The sequence below is a fragment of the Chrysemys picta genome, chromosome 8, assembly GCF_011386835.1.
Source record: "Chrysemys picta bellii isolate R12L10 chromosome 8, ASM1138683v2, whole genome shotgun sequence".
NCBI lineage: Eukaryota > Metazoa > Chordata > Testudines > Emydidae > Chrysemys > Chrysemys picta.
The window spans coordinates 92884096-92904387 of NC_088798.1; the positions used below are offsets into that span (position 1 = coordinate 92884096).

The following is a 20292-nucleotide window of genomic DNA, read 5'->3' on the forward strand; positions in this document are numbered from 1 at the left end:
AGGACGAGTCAAATGGAAGAGAGCTGTGTCATATCAGACATTACCATTACCACAAAGACACATAGATTAAGTACCGAAGGAATACTCGCTTTCTTTCAAGATCTCAAGTACAATGAACAAAAAAGGATTGAGGGATTAAGCAAACACACACAGATTGAGATTTTTGCTGTCTTTCAAATTTTGTATTGTATTTGCACTTGAATACGATGTTCTAGTATCAAAATTACATTTGTCTACATGATTTATCACTAACTCATTTTGTCTCATTAGGCAAATGGGCTGTTTCAGGATAGCTAGTGTTAGTTTGGATTTGTTGTTGTTAAAGAGACATCTTTGAGATTTAACAAACTTATTAAGCATGTTCAATCCATATATAAAAAGGGTTGGTTTATTGTAGTTCAAATACATAAACTAAACAATCCCAACATTTCAAAATTAAACTTTAGAAACACAAGTTTAACATTCATAACAGGAGTATAGTTTACAAGAATTACCCAGAAGGGAAATCCACAGTCTAATCCAGAAGTCAGTAAAGATCACTTTATGGTAAATAAAAATATGTTTATACAACCGTCCTGTTCTGGGAACCATTGTTATTTACTGTGTTTCCAATTTTGAGCAAAAAATTATCAGACAAATCTTCACTTGGGCAAAAGAAACCTGATTTTGCCTGTACTTCAAAGTGGGTGGGAGGGCGGGGGGAGAAATAAAGCAGACCCGTGAACAAATTCAGAATGGTGTTTAATTTGGTCTCTGTGGGCCTAATTCTTCACTCACATCACTGTCACTCTATAGACTTTAATAGACTTAATTCTGATTTACAAGGGTGAAAGCAAATAGAGAATCAGACCCTTTGTTTTCAGATTTAAGATTTTTTTTTTACTGTTGCCTTCAGCACTCAATAGTTTAATTTGAGAGAGTGTTTTGTCTGTTAAAACAGCTGAACTTGGGTAACCATTAGGAGGAAATTTGTGATACTTGTGTAGTTTAGTTCAAACCACAAATGTCAATCATCCTTAAGACTTGCATATATAACACTGCTGAAAAGAATGCCTCCAAATATCACTGACATCCACACCTCATATACAGATATTCCATTGTTCTGAGATCTAAAATTACTAGACACAGCCTGCATGGTTGGGGTTTTTGTCAGTCATGCCACACAAAGAAAAGCATAAATATCTTAAGTGTTCTCTTTGCACAGAGACCATTTTATGTTCACAAATGCTGCTGCTTCCTCTGTTCCTCAGATGGTTTTCAATAGGTTCACGGTAATGTAGATGTAAAAACCGGACAGATGGCTCATGCAAGCTTTTGAATTAACAGACACCCCATTATGAGAGTATTTCATAATTATTTTGTTGTTCGTCTTGTAGGCTCTGAAGCTGTGGGAGGTGGAGGGGGACCTCGGCGGTCCAGGTCATCTACATAGGATACGATGAGCTTGCGCCTCTCCTCTGGCACACAGTCAAGTACCAGATAACGCTTGTCATTCTGTAAAATCTTTTCTACATCTTTCAGGTGCTGGTCGGATTCTTGGATCAACTTTTTGGATCTGAAATGAAGTATAACAGTTACCATCTGGGCAGCTGTCTGGGAGCCTACATAAAATGCATTGGGAATCTTAGTCCAGTTACTGGTGGTAGATGTCCAAATTACAAAAACTACCCGCACCATTAGAACCTCTCTTGACAGTGCCAGCAGATAGGTCAAGCGCTGAAAGGGCATAGAGACTGAGCTATCCTCTCACCTATACAGATGCCCCATCAGGTCAGGGGTGAGGCACATTGGCAGGAATGCGTGTGTAAAAAATCTTGCACTGCCACTGCCTGTGCTGTATCTGTTCTGTGGATAAACAGAAGACTTCAGTCTTAATGGCCGCCAGAACCATTTATCAGCATTAAATGAACCACAAAAATGTAAAAATAAGAAAAAAATAATCACAATTGAAATTAAGCACTCAAGAAGAAGCAAACTATTAAAACATGGACGTTAAATTCCCAGTTGCAGCCCAGTTTGATTGATGCATCAATCTGGCTACCGCATCAATTTCAGACTGCAATTCAGCCCACTGAGAACAGCAGCAACTGAAATAGAGCTCCAATACTTTACATACAGCACTGGCTGCAAAGGGAAAAAAGAAACTGATTAGGATCTAATAAACCTAGTCAGCACCCTTCTACCTCGAGCTCTTTTGCTTCTGGAATGGGAATCTGCCTAGGCCCGTAACATTTTGCAGTAGGCTCCAGACCAGACTGACTTCAACAATTAACTTATTTGTAAAGCTAATACTCAAAGCCCACTGAAGTCAATGGGAGATTTGTTTTTATTTTAATGGGGATAGGGTTTCACCCTGTCTTTTCTCCAAACTCCCACTAACATCACTGGAAGTTTCACTGGGTATTAAGCAGAGTATTCAGCCCTAATTTTTAGGATCCTAATTAAACGGTAATTTGGCTTCACTACAGAATGAGCTGAATCGCTTGACAATGTATTCAAAATACCCCAAACAATGCTCTCAAGCAACACAAAAATCCAAAAAGCCCCTGCTATAGAATAGTTGTCAACACTTGATAATAATCAGTGCAGAAGCCAACATACAGTGATGGACCTCTCACTCTATGCAACTTCATAGGCAACCTAGTAATCTACAATTTTTGCAGTAAAGCTCCTCAGACACTGGTCTATAAATGTTAAATGGGAGGAGAAAGTGAAATTCGGTTCATCAACACGCTTAAGGTACAGTAAAGAAAAGTCTTTGCTCTTCTAAGACACTGACACACACCTGTACGTTATAAATTTGGTCTCTTTCAATAGCGTTCTGAAGTCAGCTTTGGCAGTAATGTATTTGTCTCTGATGTACTCTTCAAACTCCCTTTGTTTTTTCTGCATGAAGAAAAAGAGTAATACCATAGAAAATGTGACGGTAGATTATAAAGTATTTCATATTAATTTACAGTGTGTAAGAAATAATTTTATTATAACTAGTTTGAAGATCATTACAGAAGTTTTTTAATTAAGATTTTAAAAAAAGCAAATATCTGATTGACACAGTGATATAGTTATATTCGTGTGAAATGGAATCCATTTTGACAAGCATTCACTCTCTTTTGCTTTGGATATCGTGGGAAGGCTAGTAGCAATGAAGCAAGACTATTTCTTACCCTGTCACTGGAAGAGAACTTAATGCACCTGGGATCTTCTTTAATGATTTTTTTCACTTCTTTCCATGTTGATGTTAAAGTAATCTTTCAAAAGAGGCAAACACAGTTCAATATTACAAATTATGTTTACAGTCTAAGCATACAGTACATATGATCACTTTCCCGAGAGTCCTGAAATCCTCAAGCATAAGGGGGCAAACTAAGGACATAGTAACAATTTTCCTTTTTGAACTCGTTTTCTGTAAACTGGTGGATTTTAAGAGAAAAGTCCTCACAAAATTATGACAGTTTCTTATAGTTTAAATTTTAACAGTTCTTCCTAATGCATATTTGGATAATTTCAACAGCATGTTTGTATGCATAAAAACAGCAATGTATAGAAGCCCCAGCTCAAAGTCAGATATTCATCATTTTAATTTATTTTAGTCTACCATATAAAAAGTGATTAGAATATTAGATACTCCTCTAACCAATATTTAATAAAACTGCCTCCTGAGACTTGAAGAAAGTTATGATGAAGCCAGAATGAGATAAAAAGGAGGCAAGAAGTCACAAAATAACAAAGAAAGGAGAGAGAGGTTTAAATAGCATCGGTATAGAGTTGAAAGTTAAGAATGAATTTTGCAGTTAAGATAAAAAAGACAAAATGAAGGATAGCATTCTGGAGGCTTGCCCACCGCTATTCATTAAGACAAGTTATTGGGTAGGTAGGAACAAAGACAGAAGATTAAAATGCTCAAGACATTAAGGGACTGTGTCATAATAGAAGGTGTCAAATAATGCAACACTGAAGAGATGTGGAAAAGCCAACGGAAAATGAATGACGGTCACTGACTACAAAAACGAAACCAGGTTCAAGAGCGTGAAAAGACTGAATGTGAAAATGGACCACAACATTCAAGGTGGTTACTGTGGTATAACTGGTTAGGTGAGAAAAAGATTATTCTTTCCAGCATTCCCTTTTTTAGGGAAGTGAGGAAAGTTGGTGTGGGAGAAAAAGCCTAGGGAAGAATTATTATTGAGAACTTTAACTACAGAAGGTAAAGCTAGAGGATGCAAGTCAGAGTCATAGAGTTTAAGGCCACAAGGGACCACTAGATCATCTAGTCTGACCTCTAATACATTGTGACTGAGCAGTGCACAAGGACCCCGCAATAGCAGAGAAATAATTAAATGACATATTATCCAGATAATCCTGGCAAGGATCCTGTATCCACACACTGCAGAAGAAAGCAAAACCCCCTCAAGGTCACTGCTAGTGTGACCTGGGGGAAAATTCCTTCCCCAACCCCACATATGACGACCAGTTAGACTCTGAGCACGTGAGCAAGAACCAACCAGCCAAGCACCTGAGAGACAGAATGCTTGGTGCCACCTCAGAGCCCTGGCCCGTCCTGCCCAATATTCCATCTCCAGCCATGATCATTCCTGCTGCTTCAGAGGAAGGAGATAAAAAACCCCTTCCAGAATACACTGGGGGACAAAAAATCCCTTCTGGACCCTTGCCAGTGGCCAGCTGAAACTCTGAAACATGAGCTTTGGGAACATACCAATGTATCATCACAAGCAACCCTGTTATACAACTGCACTCATACATTTGTCCAGCTCTCTCAAAACTAATTACCGTATATACTCGTTCATAAGCCGAATTTTTTTAGTAAAGAAGGGAAGCACCAGAGAAGGGGGTCAGCTTATGAACAGGTATAGAGAGGGAGAGGTGGGACACAGCCCCTCCCCCCAACAGAGGGAGCAAGGAGAGGCAGCACAGCCAGAAGGGATGAGGCAGGGCCAGAGTCTCTCCCCTTCTGGCCATGCTGCTCTCCCCCCAGCCTCCGAAGCAGCTGCAGCTTTGGGGCTGGCAGGCTGCAGCCGTGCTACTCGGCCCCGCCCCGCCCCCAGAGTAGGCTGTGGCCGTGCCACCCGGCCCACTGGAGCACACTGCGTCCGTGCTGGAACATGCTGCGGCTGCACCGCCCCGTCTGCCGGAGCAGCTCCAGCCAGGTCAGAGACATCCTCCCCTGGCCCTCCGCAGATAAGGTGGGAAGGGATGGGATGGGGAGAGTGTGGGGCTCCCGGGCTAGGGGGTGGGGTCATGTGGGGGGTGGTCACAGGGGTTACTCCTGACTCCCAGCTTCTCCTCCCCAAAAAATTTCCCCACCAGTTGCTATCGCGGCCTGTCAGGGTAAGCAGCTCGCACACCGTGACACTTTGTTTACTTAGGTTATAATATAATATAATTAATATAATATATGGAGATATACCTATCTCATAGAACTGGAAGGGACCCTGAAAGGTCATCGAGTCCAGCCCCCTGCCTTCACTAGCAGGACCAAGTACTGATTTTTGCCCCAGCTCCCTAAGTGGCCCCCTCACGGATTGAACTCACAACCCTGGGTTTAGCAGGCCAATGCTCAAACCACTGAGCTATCCCTGCGGACACTCGAGGCAAACAAACCATCTCGGCCCACCAGTGACTTATCCTGATGGCCCAGGAGCCAAAGTTTGCTGACCCCTGAATTATAGGGTCGGCTTATGAATGGGTTATAAAATTTTTCCATTTTTACTTATCCATCTTGGGTTGTGGGTCGGCTTATAAATGAACCGGCTTATGATCGAGTATATACGGTAAGTTGTTTGTCCCTACCACTCCTACTGGGAGGCTGTTCCAGAACCTCACCCTTTGGATTGTCAGAAACCTTCTAATTTCCAGCCTGAATTTGTTCACGGCCAGTTTATATCCATTTGTTCTTGTGTCAACATTGTCCTTTAGCTTAAACAGCTCTTCACTCTCCTTGGTATTTATCCCCTAATGTATTTACAGAGAACAATCATATTCCCCCCTCAGCCTTCTTTTTGCAAGACTAAATAAGCCAAGCTCTGCCGATTTCCTCAGATAGGCCCTCCATTTCCCTGATCATCCTAGCAGCTCTTCTCTGCACCTGTTCAAGTTTAAATTAATCTTTCTTGAACATGGGTGACCAAATAAGGTCTGATCAGTGCCTTGTATAATAGCATTAATACTTCGCTATCTTCAAATGCCTGGCTCAATACACCCTAGGATTGCATTTGCCTTTTTCAAAGCCACGTCATATTTGTGTCTCAGTCTGTGATCGACCCACACACCAGGTCCCTCCTCCTCTGTTGCTTCCAAATAATCAGCCCCCAGCTTGTAGCAGAAACTCTTATTATTAGACCTTGCACTTTGTACTACTGAATTTCATCCCATTTCTGTCACTCCAGTTTTCAAGGTCATCCAGGCTTTCCTGTATAATATTCCGGCCCTCCACTGTATCGGCAATTGACTCTCAACTTTGTATCATCAGCAAGTTTCATTAGCACTCCTACTTCCTGTGCCTAGATCATTAATAAAAATATTGAATAAAACTGGTCCCAAGACCGATCCTTGAGGAACTCCACTGGACGTTTCCCTCCAATCTGATCATTCACCTTACAGCACAATTCATTGCCTTCTTCTTCTTCTTTTAGCCAATTCCTTATTCATTTACAATACTTGTACTGATCTGCATCTTCCCTAATTTAACTAATAATTTCCCATTAGGTACCCTGTCAAATGCTTTACTGAAGTCCATGTATATCCGATCAAATGCACTTCCTTATCTACAAAATCAGTTATTTTCTCAAAAGAAGGAACTCTAGTTAGGCTGGTATGATATCTTTGGTAAACCAATATTGCATTACATCCCAGTTACCATTTACCTCTATAAATTTAATTACTCTTCTCGTCACAATCTGCTCTAAAATCTTGTATAATACGGAGGTCAGACTAACAGGCCTGTAATTGCCCAGATTCCTTTCTTTCCTCTTTAAAATACACTATTCTCCAGTATTATGGTACTTCCCCCCTCCCCCCCCAACAGATTTATTAAAAATTCTTGCTACTTGACTAGCAATCTCATGGTCCCCCCGATTTGAGGGCAGTAAGCTCTTATCAGAGAGAAGCACCATATCAGATAGAAATGCTTTGAAGTTTTTCTTCCACCTCCTAAGTGGTCATTTCCATTTCTAGACACTCATTTTCATCAGCTGTACTGCCTTCATGCACAAGTCTCTTACCGCTGAAGTTTCATCCAGAAGTTGCCTAAAATGCTCCCTCTTCTTTTTGGTAAGTGCCTCAATGTGTTCATTAAAAAGCTTCTCTTTCTCTTCTCTTTCTAGCAGAGAGCCAGATTCCCACCGATGATCTTTTCGGAGCGTCCTCCTAGTATCGGACCATGACACATCTGAAGATCTCACCTGATACAAAAATGTACATTTTACAAAAACTATGTTCTTTCTCTGTTTCATTATCAGACAATTCTTCAAACACTTAGCTTCTACTTCATCAACTTTTATCTGAATTAAAACTGCATTTGGTAAGGGGAGTAAGAGACAACAACAGCTTTCATGCAGTTAGCCACTGTCAAATGCCAACCTCATGCTGCAGAATCTCACTGTGCAGCAGTTCAGATGGAGATAGATACATCCTATCTGGACTGCTCTGCCATTCTCTATAGAAAAATCAGGATCTTCCACTATGAATAATATACTGTATTAACCATATATGATCTAGAAGAGCAGCCTCTGAGATACATCATAATCAATTCCTACCAGCCACTGGGCACTTTAATTAGTGAAATGTTTACTCTCTGGAACCAGAAACAACCTCCAAGGAGCTCCTGCCAAATCTATATTACCTGCATTATGTCACTAGCAAAGATATTGGGTCAACAGAAACCAAATTTATATACTGCACCTTCCCCCCCGCAAAAGACAACAGGACTGGAATCTGTGCTCAACCACCACCCACCTTTCAGGTATGTCCACATCTTAGATCAGCAGGCAAGAGGTTCCCCTTACATACCACGAGATTCTCATCTCACCAAGCCTGCCCTCTTAGGAAGTGCTGTTTCAAGGGTTGGATCAACTAGTGCAATAAAGTGCTCTCTGAGAAGTGGAAAGAGCTGGGTCAGATGCTATACTGGGGGCATGAGTCGGGCAGACAAAACGAGGTGAGGAAAATGCTCTTGAATCAATAAATCTCCATTTCCAACTTGTGCATTAGAGTTTCTAGTACAAAGTATTTACAATTTTAATTGCCTTTTTTGGTAATATTGTAAGAATGCACTTGCTGGATGAAACCTAAGACACCAACCGTAAGGCTGAAGCATATTTTTCCCAGCAAGACAAAAATCCTGAAAAAATAAATGTATCGTGGAAACAGAAGTTTAATGACTACAAGTGCTAATGTGCTGCTGTGTAATCAGGGAACTTATTTCTACATTAGTGTAACAATTAGATGAACTGTTCTGGCAAAGAAAGTCCTACAGTAATCAAATGAGAGAGAGAAGTGTGCAAGCCTCACCATATCAGATAGAAGTGCTTTGAAATTCTGGATAGCCTCTTCTCGTTTGTGCTGTTCACGTTCTCGATCGATTTCCTTGGTCTGCTCAGAACGAGCTTTCTGAACCTCCCTTTCTCTTTCACGCAAACTTGCCTCAATGCGAGCCTGCCTTTCCAATTCCTTTTCCTTTTCGGAGTCTAAATTCTGAATCAGAAGCAAGAGCATAATATTTTCCCATTAACAACATATAAAGAGGTAGCATCTTTCATATTTTGATTAGCTAGTCAAACAAGTTAAAAGTTGAACAGTTAATGGAAACGAGAGGATGAGTATCATTAAACAGACTGTCATTTATGAAATAGGTAAAATGAAATACACCACTTCTCAACTACCAAGGTTTGTCTGCACTTAGGGCATTTTTGAAAGAATTCCTTCTGTTGCTAACACTGACTTACCGGCAATGTTAGCAATGTTGAGAGCCATAGTGTAGACAGGGTGCTGGCTGGCAACAATAAAAGCTAATCTTGCTAAACATTTTATTTTGTGAACTTAAAGTGGAGGAAAAGCTCAACAGCGGTATTAAAAATGCTGTGCTTCAAAATATCAAAGACCATTCAACCATTTGTATGTGGCTATTGTAACATCCTTAAAGAGACATGCCTCAACCCATCCCACGGAGGAGAAATCAAACCTCAAAATGATTGTCTGAATGATGAGGCTATTCAGTTCAAGTACAACAGATAAATCTTGTGTCCATCCCACCTCTTTGGGACAGATGTTCCCCTCCTCCGCTCATGCACATGAAAGCAAAGTAGTGAGCTGAACTGTATACTGCTTTTGAGCCCCCCAAAATCCCATCATCTAAAAATAAATATTCAAAACTAATACAACTGAAAGAAAGAGAGGGGAAAGTGATGTTGTCTGATGGACCGTGCACTGGACTGCTATGACACCCTGAACAAGTCACTTCACCTTTTTGCTCTTTATGTAAAATGGAGATAATCCTTCCTTTATAAAGTGCTTTGAAATCTATCGATTAAAACCTCTATATAATAACTAAGTGCTATTAAGTGACCACTGCAGCTTTTGATCTTCACTGGATGGGAGTCGGGGAAGGAAACAGATCAGAGAGCAGCCACTTTATGAAGCATGCTCCCCCGTGTAGAGACAAACTCAACTGCAAACTGCTGTGGAAATTAATGCTAGTTAGACTATTTTTAACTTCTCATTCTGGCATTAGCTCCTTGAAGAGGAAGGTAGGAACATGAAACAGAAGTGAAAGAACCAATGGAGGCACTGCATATGAGCCAACTGGAGTTCAGTTGAAAGGAAACCACATGAAAGAAGGCAACCTCTGCTGGTCTGGTTGCATTCCATGTGTATCACTACAAAAGTGATAGCATTACAAGTCTCTCAAACTTCTTAAATATATTAACAACAGTGTAGATAACAGTGAAAGTATTACCCAGCACCTAACTATTACACACATACCTTAGCTATTTTTTCAATGTATTGTTTAAAAAGGTCTTCCCTCTGTGAAGAGCTATCCACTGCTTTGTAACGGGGGTCAGTCTCTACTTTGTCCTTCACTTTGCTCCAGCGAGACTGACTGTCCAAGTGGTGATTAGACAGTAGTTCAAAGAAGTCCATTTTAATCTATATTTTAAATAGAAGATATAGGAAGAAAAACAATTCATGAGTAACAGGATTCCTGAATGTTTGCTAATAGAAAAAGAGGCAGACTTACCTCAACGAAGCGAACTATATGAATTTTACATAATAGAACATCAAAATCGCTAAAAGTATATTGAATTTCAGGGTTCATTATCTCTAAAATCCACTTCCACTTTGGGTATAATTTTGTGAAATATATTAAAACAGAAACACTAGGAAGACTATCAAAATCTAAGATGAGCTGTATATCTTAAAGAAATATTCATCCGCACACTTAGTTTTCTTGCTCTATTCTAATTTAGGCTTTCTTGTTGAGCTTTTAAAATATAATCCCTCCAACTTCTGTACTGCACAAACCAGTATTTCAGGGCAACCATGACACAGAAGCTAGTTAGATTTTAAACAGAGCCCAAATTAGGTAGTGCAAATTCCCATGGGTTCATGCCTCAAGTATACAGTGGATGGAGGTATATACTGTATCTGCGATTAAATAAGAGGTCTTTGTACCGTTTCCTGTTTAAGATCAATAGTGGGATTTTAGTTACATTTAATTAAACCTTTTTTAACTGAACAAAGATATACAGAACTTAAGTATATAATGATTAAGTCTAGTCTTAAGAAGACAGATATATTCAAAAGTGGTGCCCAAATGCTGTAATTCAGCAGTTAAATTTAAAATATATTATTCACGTATAAACAAATATTTGTAGCTACTTCTTTTAAAAAATGGAAATGGCATGTTACATATAATAAAACCCTCAACACTGTACATAGCTACAACATTATGGAAGACTATTAGATCTGGTCTGATGCTAACTTTGGACCTCAGGACAGAAGAACCAAACTAGCGATACAACATCGCATCAGCAGTTGCAAGGGCAGCTACTGTACAGTTAGTAAAGATTTTTAACCCTGGGGTGGATGTTCCTCCATGTCCCTTTTGGAATCTTAGGATTTTTTCTTTAATTCCCACCACTTCAAACCCTCAAGGCCCTGGCATTTAAGCCACCATCTTTCTCAATCAAGAGAACAAGCCTTCCCTTGAGAGGCAAGTTGACATCACTTGTTGAAGGGCTAGAGCCCACTGAATAGCTCAAAGCACTCTCTACCCAGGGTTAAGCATGCTGCCTTCACAGCACTACCAACCCCTGGTGGCATAGGAATAAGACCATAAGTAGTTCCTTTGCTGCAGTATAATACTACTACCTAGCTTGGGCTGGCTTGGCTATATATTTTGCACTCCCCCAAAAGTCTCAGCTCCCACATACAGAGGTTAACAATGGGAGTTGAAGACTAATGTAAGGCTATCAAAGTGTGTGCCTTATCAGCTAACTGAAACCTTCCAGGTCTCTTAAAATGACATATATATAGTTATTATCACATATTAGGGTAAAATGAAGATCAGAGCCAATATTCTGCAGGCTTCCCCACTGATGAACTTGGCTCTTGACAGTGTTTTTATTGCTTAAGTTTGTAAGAATCTTTATGGACTTTTCTGTGTTCTCTCAAGACAGGAGACAAGTACAATAAAGATTAGGAAACAACTCCTTAGTGTTACAGTGAAGAAGTTTGTAACTCTTCACCTACAGTACTGTAACTCTACCTTAGAGTGTTGAACAAGATGCAAAGCAAAACCTTTTACTTATTTTATAAAATGCTGTATGTTGTTCCAGAATTGATCTTAAATAAAACATGCAAGCAGTATCAAGATACGAAGCTTTCTAAGCCATGAGCATTAGGAACTTATATTTAAAATGTAAAACAAGGAGTTCTAAGATGTTATCACAGAAATCTATAAAAGTAAGGGTATCTTATTGGTTGAAGTGTAAACAGGAACACCCTTTTGTAATATATATCTACACAGAGACAGTATTTCTGCTTCCTTTTTACACTAGTCACTGGCTATTCATTAATCCATCCCAAGAGCCCGGTGAGCGTCCACAATATGCAGTGATTCCTCTTACAAGGAGAAAGGAGACTAAACACTGCACAACCAAAGCACAACTGCAAATAGTAATACATTGGCACTAGCTCCAGCTCAAGAATCAAAACATTTTTCCGTGTTACTACAGAAACAGTTAGCTGTCTTCCCTCCTCTCCTCCTTTAAAGCCAGCATGATCTCACAACTTAGTACATTTTCTTCAGCCAAGAAGGAACTGACATTGTCTTAGCTGACTGTTACTTTACTACTGGCCTGTTTAGTAGTAAATGAGATCATGTAGCCAGTAGCTTTCTTCCTCAGAAAATGCAATGCCATTTTCAAGTCTTAACACAGAGGACAGAATAAGACTGTTTCAGCACCCAAAAACATCCTTGATTATATGTACATGGCACAAGGCAGTGCACTAAGACAGGCCGCCTCAAGTCAATAGGTGGGGAAGGATATTAACAAGCCATTAATTAAAACAATAACCTGACAAAATTTTGGCATCTTGCTATGTAAGGGCTTAAGATGTTGCCAACTTAAGTGTCCTGAACTGAGAAAGAACAGAGTGCAATGCCTAAACTAGAGCAGAATGGCAGGTAGGAAGCTATTGATATAGGATAATCAGGGTTAGATGGAACAAAGTTAATGCACTAACTTTATAATCTTGGCAAAGTGAGTATACATATGGCTGAGACTTCAGCTTATATTGAGTTTGTTGGCCTTTTATGCTAGTTTTCTTGCAATGTCTATTTTGAGGAGAGGCCAGAGGAAGACAGGAAGTGCTCTGGGTCAGTGTGATGACAACTTGCAGAAAAGCTTCCATGTTACCAGCCCATATTACACTGGATTCCTTCACCATGAAAATTCACACACTGAGCCAAACTTCACTCACCTTACTCACTTGAATAGTACCTATGGAGTTCCACTTACTCATATGAGTAAAGGTGGGCAGGATTTGAGTCATTACAGTGATAAAAACGACTATATGACCATCTGAAAGAGAGGCTCCCATGGCACTGTTTAGTATAATAAATCTCAACTGAGGAAATCAAAACCATATTTCAAACTCTTACTTTAAAGATTTCTGTGGAGAGCTTATCTTCTTTATAGAAAATCTTTGGATTTTTAATATTGGCTGAGAAAGCTTCACTTTACAATTTAGCTGCCTTATTTTATTTTATTTTACATTTTTTTAAAAAGCAAACAAAAATAAGGCTGAAAATACTGCAGGTGTATTTAGATTTTTTTTTTTTCAGTCAACACATTCTGGGCACAACTCTCATCACTTCACAAGGAAAAAGCTAAAAAAATGTAAAGTACCGGAACTGCGGGAGGCTAAAGTCACCACACAGAGATACCAATTCTTTCCTCACTAGGGAATCCCATAATACTTTGCGTGTCAGTGATTGACAGCTGTCAGACTGAACTGATTGACAGGCCGCACAGCACATAACTGTAAAGTCTATCCACTTGTTATAAAACAGAATACATAAAATGGTTACAAAAGGCTTTTGGAGAAAGAACATTAGTTTCAAGTACAAAGAGAAATACAGTCTTTCTTCTTTTAAACTTGTCTAATTTAGAATAATCATGCAACATTAAAACTAAAAGCATTTACATCTCTTTAAACTTTCAACTAGACTATTGCTATGGTGCAAAAACAGTGTTTTAAAATTCCACATTTGTGGTTCAAATACAGTATGTAAAAGTTTAGGTATAGTTTTCAATTAGATTTCATTCGTTTTCTCTGAAAGCATAATCATTTATTGAAAACATCAGCAATAGAATAAATGTAATTTAAAAACCAATAATGCATTTAATTAGAAGAATCAAATTCTCTACTTTGGCAATATTTATCCAAAATTGCTATTTCAATTATTAAGGTATTCCAATTCTTGTATGCCACAGCATTTTCTCTTCTACAAGTGTCATGCTACTCTCTCACCACTGCTTCCTAATAAGTGGAATTTACACTAGCTCTGTTTTACACAATAAATGTTGGAGATTTTAAATGTCAAAAATGATTAGGCTTCAGAGGTTATTTTTCTCCATTCACACAACACACAGGGACATTTAGGAAAGTGGCTGCATATTCTGATGGTAACACTATTGATGCCACCTCCTAGCAGTCTGTTTTCCCAGTGGTGAGCGCTTGCTCCTGAGTATTGACATCGCAGCCAAATGACATTTGGAATTCATTAATCTTTAATAGTCGACCTTTAATTCTGATAAGCAGTAATTTATACTTAAGGTATGTTTACTGAAAGATTAGAAAGTCGCTAAAGTGCTACCTTTTAGGTAGAAAAGGAGATAAAGCAGCTTTTTAAAATTTAAATGGTGTAGTCTACAAAGAATTCTGAAATCTTATTGCCACTACTGAGAGAAGAGGAAGGTAATAGCCAGTTCTGGATTTTCTACCCAAAGAGAACAAGCATCCTTTTCATCCTCCAGGATGTCACCTTTTTTTAAAAAAAAGACAAGTATCATTCCAGTTAAAACAGCATGATGTGGCTTTTTGGTTTTTTTTTTTAATATAATGAATTATCAATGTATTTGCATTGGCTAAAAGTTGATATATCTGCAAAATTAAGAAGATTAATTTAAAAGGCCATAAAATAGCAGTAGTCAAATATTTGTATTTTAAAAGCTGTAAGGCTGGGGAACAAACATCTCAGTGAAAGAACACTGGAAACCTAGTACTGGCTTTGTCCCATCCCATTCGAGCCCCCCCCACCCCACTCACGCCACTGGAACTAAAGCCACTTTCCTTACCTTCTCACCTCTGGTCTTCGAATCTTCCTTCTCCTTCTTTCTTGCCGCTGTGATAAACTCGTTAAACAAGGCCTCTCGATCTTTCATCTTTTCAATTGCCTTGAATCTCGAGTCTTTAGCATGCTTGGCTGCAAATTCACTAAAAGTAGCTCTGTAACAAAATGGCAAGTGAACTGATTTGTTCGAGCTATCTTTGCTGTGAAGTAGTTTAGCAGAAAACACCATCTCTTCTGCTAGATCACGTGCCAAAATACAATTAAAAAAAAAAAAACCCTCTGTTCTCACTATGCAGATAATTGATCAATAAACTACAGAGAGGAGGAGTTGGGTTAAGCAGACACAGAAGAATATTGTTCAAGACTTATTCAAAAATTATCTGTGCAAGTGTGCAAGTTTAGGAAAAAGATTACAATGCAACCAAAGAAAATAAATTTACTTATTTCAATTGTTTAAAACACCTTAACTTTTTGTGGATTAACACTGTAGTCCAGCCTATCCAGATATTTCACAGCTGTGTGATCTAAAATTTACATGCACTCACTTGCAGCCAAACTATGCTAAGAGTGACATTGAGAAATTCAACATTTGGTGTTAGTCAATGTAGAACACTGGATAAATTAATTTTCCTGCAATGAACATTATATAGTTTAACCTTATGACACAAGGAGTTGGGATATTTTTAACACTGAGCAGGTGCAGTAGTGCAGGGCTTTCCACCCATTATCTCTGTAGCATTTTCTTTACAGTTCTCTCACCTCCAGGGCCAGATTCCAATCTCAGATGTGCAGTAAATATAGTACTGCCACTTACCTCGAAAAAAAACACTACTGTGCTTTTTCCAAGATCTGATGCAAATCTGGCCCCAAGAATACGTGAGACACTTATAATCATACGAATGTGTTCATCACAGCATGGAAATAATTAGACTTGGAAAATCCCGCCTACTGTTGCTGTAGGGTAAATTAAAACAAGAAGAAAATTTGATAGCTTGTTCAAAAAGATTAGAAAGTGAATGTACAGCTATACTGAAGAACACGAGCTGTATAAAAAGAGTGGAATACAAACTTGAGCATGTTAGACTGGGATAGATGATTTTTTTAAAGTAGTTGACACACATGGAAGTGCAGCAATGCCTTAGATAAACAACTGACACTAGAAGATGAAGGATAGGGTAAAACAAAACATGAAGTCCCTCATCTGGAGATTATATTCTTCTTTCCCATTTTTATTTTTTTTCTGTGCGAAAACAGCTTTTGTCTTGGTATACATAAACACTCACAGAGATAAGAGTTTTAGTCTTTCTTGGATTGCAAAGTACTAAAGTCAATCATTCTGAAGGACATATTTAGCACACCCATTCATGTATTTTAAATACTCAAAATCCCACAGCTGCCAAAAAATGTAATTTTCCTGACAACTTCCCTTATTGGATGTCTAAAAACACTGCTGATTGATGATTGTTTTTACAGATGTGAAGTCAATTATGCTGGTTAGCCTAAAGCCTGCACATGCTGGCTTCCAGCACATTTCAATGTATGTCGCTGAATCCATGAAGTTGAAGTGAATAAAATGAACTGTTGTTTTAACATAAAAGAATTCCTGTCTGATCTAGGTTAGAAGTGACACTGAAATACATCTAATGTAAAATATAATGCTTATAAGCTATTAAGTTACATAAGGATGGTTATGAGTTGTTTGGGCGAGAACTATGAACATGAACAATTCAGGCATCTTGGCACCATAATCTAGAATATCTAGTATCCATGCTAAAAACACCAAAACACTTACTGCAATAGATACCCCTGGATAGCATAGAATCATTGTGATTTTTATACTGCAGAATTAATATTTTCTGTAATACTGTGTATGATATCTACACAGCCACAAATATAAGATATACACTTTTTCATTGAAGGTAAAGAACAAACAAACCCAAACACGTACACAGTGATTTTCTGCTACAAGGAAAACTTCTCACAGGCCAGTACGATCCACAAAGGCTACAAGAGCTGCATGAGAACACTCATTGAAAAAAAATGAGCCCTTTCTCACCATCCAGCCATGTGCTGGGGATTTTTTCACATTCTGAACCAGTGAATTATAATATATCAAACATCACAAACCCCCAAATTCCAGCACTCTGTTGGTTAGGGAGCCTATAATCATGCAGAAGAAAATAATACATTTCAACAGGCCCAAGATTTTCCTAGAGTTCATTTCCCCCTTCTTTTACAGTTTTGAAAGAGAAAGGAGCAAAAGGGGGGTTACATTACCTACTGAAAAATAAAGTGTATTTTGACCTGGTAAAAGCTTTCACATGTGAATGTGAAATAAGCCACCTACCTTGGATTAAACTTTGCTTCTTCCATCATTTTCTTGAAATCCTCCTTGGCCTGCATTATTTTGTTTTTCTTTTCCTTGCGCTCTTCTTCTGCTCTGGTCTTCACATACTGGTCAAATACCTAGAGAAATACCAATAAGACATAAAATGTAGAAATTTGGAGTCATATTATCCCGTATGAGGGAAAGGAAGGCGAAGAGAAAGAAAACTTCATGTGTTTCAACTTGCAGAGTTTGCCCAAATAGTCTGTGGAAGGGTATGCCTGCTTTGGCCTAAAAAACCTGCAGATCTGACCTCATATTAGTGAGGAAATCTCACAATCATGGATGGTCTCTGTATGACCCCCTGGGGCCCGGGCCCAACATTTAGTTCTCCAATTGCAGGACAATTCCAAAGGAAGCCATTTTACCATACCTTCCCAAGTTCTGCTAGTAGATGTACCCCTGGCAGTACTCAAATATCCAAATAACAATACCATTTTCCTTTCATTCATTCTTATATATTTACACACACACACACACACACTTACTTATTTTGGAAGGAATTACTAATCCATCCTTGTTAGATACCTCTTTACAAGAGAACAGAACTTCTCCTTTCCCCTAACAACTGATACATTTTATATTAGCATGGGCATCTTGCATAATCCTGAATACTTACACTAACGGATTAATTACCATTATAATAGAGACCATTCATTTATGCAACACTCACATATTTGCATGTACTGTAGAGATTGGAATAGCTTCTGGAATACACTCAGAATCCATTCCCAATGCATGTATGGGAAGTGGTGTAATACAGTAGTATTTGTCGTCATATGAACATTTCCCCTCATAACTTGTTTGTTAACCTGAGACTTACTTGGAGGATTTAAATATACTAATACAAAAATAAAGTTTAAACATTTCTGGGTCATATGTTAAGAAAAGGGGCTTATTCCTCTCCTAAGCTTTTCAATTTTTTTCACTTTTCTTCCTTCATTTGGGGAAAGGATTCCTGAACCGAGTCTGCCTTATAATAAAGCCTGTGCTTTAATTTTTCATTGCTCAGATTTTTAATGTGTTCATTATTCATTCTATTAATATTTTGGTGTGACAATGAAGATGCTCTCTGCTGCACCTGTTTTTTTGTCAGCCTCCTGGCTCTATATAACTTTCATTGCAGCAAGAAATAAATCTTACCACCAGAGGAAGTACCAGCTCCTGCTCTTTGTTGAAAATAAAGCATAAAAAACAAACAAACAAAGACATTTGCAATACAGGTCCTCAAAGGGGAGGTTTTAAAGAACTATACTTCCACTCAAAGATTATTTTTAATGATATGTATGTCTTGAAGTTAATTAACCTTTTCTATTACCTGTTTCCTTTCTTTAGGATTGAGAAGCAAGTACCGAGGATCGAAAACTATCTTGTGCAGCTCCTTCTCCCAGGTTGAAAAGGCAGAAACCTTTAAAAAGTAAAAAATAGACTGGATTTTGCCTGGTAATTAAGTTCCCCCAAAGATACAAAGGTTGCGTATTTTGCTTGAAATCTACAGGACATCTGTTAAAAAGAAGACATAACTGAAATCCATCCTGAAGTTTTCATCACTAATAGATGACGAGCGGTGGGAGGTTAGCATGGCAAATTTCCACACTAATTGGCTCTGAAAACTTCTACATAATTACACAGAAGTAACACACATCTAATTACTCATTAAAATAACCACTACTGCGTGGCATTTAAAAATCACTACATCAGAAGAGAACCTTCAAGCTTTGCATTTTGATTTCCCATGACTGCTCTGTTCCTTTGCTAAATGTTCTGAGTTTTTAAATTAAAAGTTTCTCATACACAAATGGATCTTTGTATTGAAAAAATGCCTATCTGTAAGCTGATCTCAACTGAGCATTTTTGGAATAACCCTAAAATGCCACTGCTGTGGATCAAAACAAAAGATGTACAGGCATCATTTCAAATTTGGAACCTCTTCTCTTTTGCATATAAACATTGCTACCATTCTAGGAAGCCAATGCATCTATAAAAGTCAATTGGTATTGAACAAGCCTCAAACTCAGTTTAATTAAAAAAGAAATGGCTAGTTTTCAATGTTAGCAGAATAGTCTAAGGAAAGATGAGGCAAAAGTTTTTCTCCTTTCATGTTATGATCATGGGAAGATTTTAAAAGAACAAACAGGAATGAGGTGCTCAACTCCCACTGATTTTCAATGGGTACTGGGTGCCTGATATGACTTCTGTGCCTCTGAAAAATCTCCACCTACCTACCTATGTTTTGACCTGTTAATGTACTACATACTTTTTTAAACAGAAAAGTCTTCGGGTCAGGGAATTATCCCCTTCTCTTTCCTGTACATCAGCTGAAACTTGAAAACTAACATTGGAAAATTAAATATATAACAAAATCGTGCTAATTCACACTGATTGTGGCTTAAGGAATCAGGAGATCTGAAAGGAAAAGATAATGCATCACAGAATATTTGGTTCACTTATATTGACAACTTAGTTCAGTTTTAATTATTTAGGATAACTGTGATGATTTTAGTAATCACAGCCCCGTCTCGTGTTCAATCTTTCCTCAGAAGTGGGATGAGACTGCTTTTGCATGTATGAGAATTATTAGGCTTGCAAATTAACAAAGTAAGAATTAACAAGGTTCTACTTGATTGTCAAAAGGATAGTTCCTCTGACCCCTCTTTCTAGCAGCATATCCTTGAACTGTTTCATTCGAGCCTCCAGAGGGACAATGGCCCTCTCACGTGCAGCTTTAATTTCAGCTTCCATGGCAGCCTCCTTGTCTGAATCAATGTCTTTGTTGTCATCTTTCCTGTAAAAATGGAACATACAGTTTCCTCTTAGAAGTGATGTTAACACTGCAGTTAAGATATTGAACTGCATCACAAATAGAACAGAAATTTTAGATCGTTCCAGCAATACAGGCTTGTACAAACCATTGCAAGATGTTTGTCAAAGACTGAAACATCAGAGTGAATAAACACAAACAAGGCATTCAGATTTTAAGTATTATCAAGCAAATCACAAAAGAAAATGTAAAATCGCTAAAAAGAAAAGT

The 20292-nt window shown here is 38.4% G+C and overlaps 1 protein-coding gene across 21 annotated transcripts in view; it reads right to left on the bottom strand.

Moving 5' to 3' along the window:
* Positions 1-372: 372 nt before the first annotated feature.
* The window catches only part of TCERG1 (transcription elongation regulator 1), a 47455-nt gene continuing 27535 nt past the window's right edge, over positions 373-20292 (bottom strand). For 11 of the 21 annotated variants that reach the window (XM_005310444.5, XM_065554962.1, XM_065554961.1 and 8 more), the window contains 11 exons: positions 19911-20046; positions 18580-18669; positions 17223-17341; positions 14880-15030; positions 9997-10161; positions 8527-8709; positions 7239-7418; positions 3165-3248; positions 2786-2886; positions 1751-1840; positions 373-1555 (listed from right to left, as the gene is read on the bottom strand). In XM_005310444.5, the coding sequence (XP_005310501.2) occupies positions 1354-1555; positions 1751-1840; positions 2786-2886; positions 3165-3248; positions 7239-7418; positions 8527-8709; positions 9997-10161; positions 14880-15030; positions 17223-17341; positions 18580-18669; positions 19911-20046 (1501 nt within the window). In that variant the 3' untranslated portion in view covers positions 373-1353. Of the gene's footprint in view, positions 1556-1750; positions 1846-2785; positions 2887-3164; positions 3249-7238; positions 7419-8526; positions 8710-9996; positions 10162-14879; positions 15031-17222; positions 17342-18579; positions 18670-19910; positions 20047-20292 lie in introns of all 21 variants that reach the window. The other 10 variants (XM_005310448.4, XM_065554968.1, XM_065554966.1 and 7 more) reach the window with 2 other exon arrangements.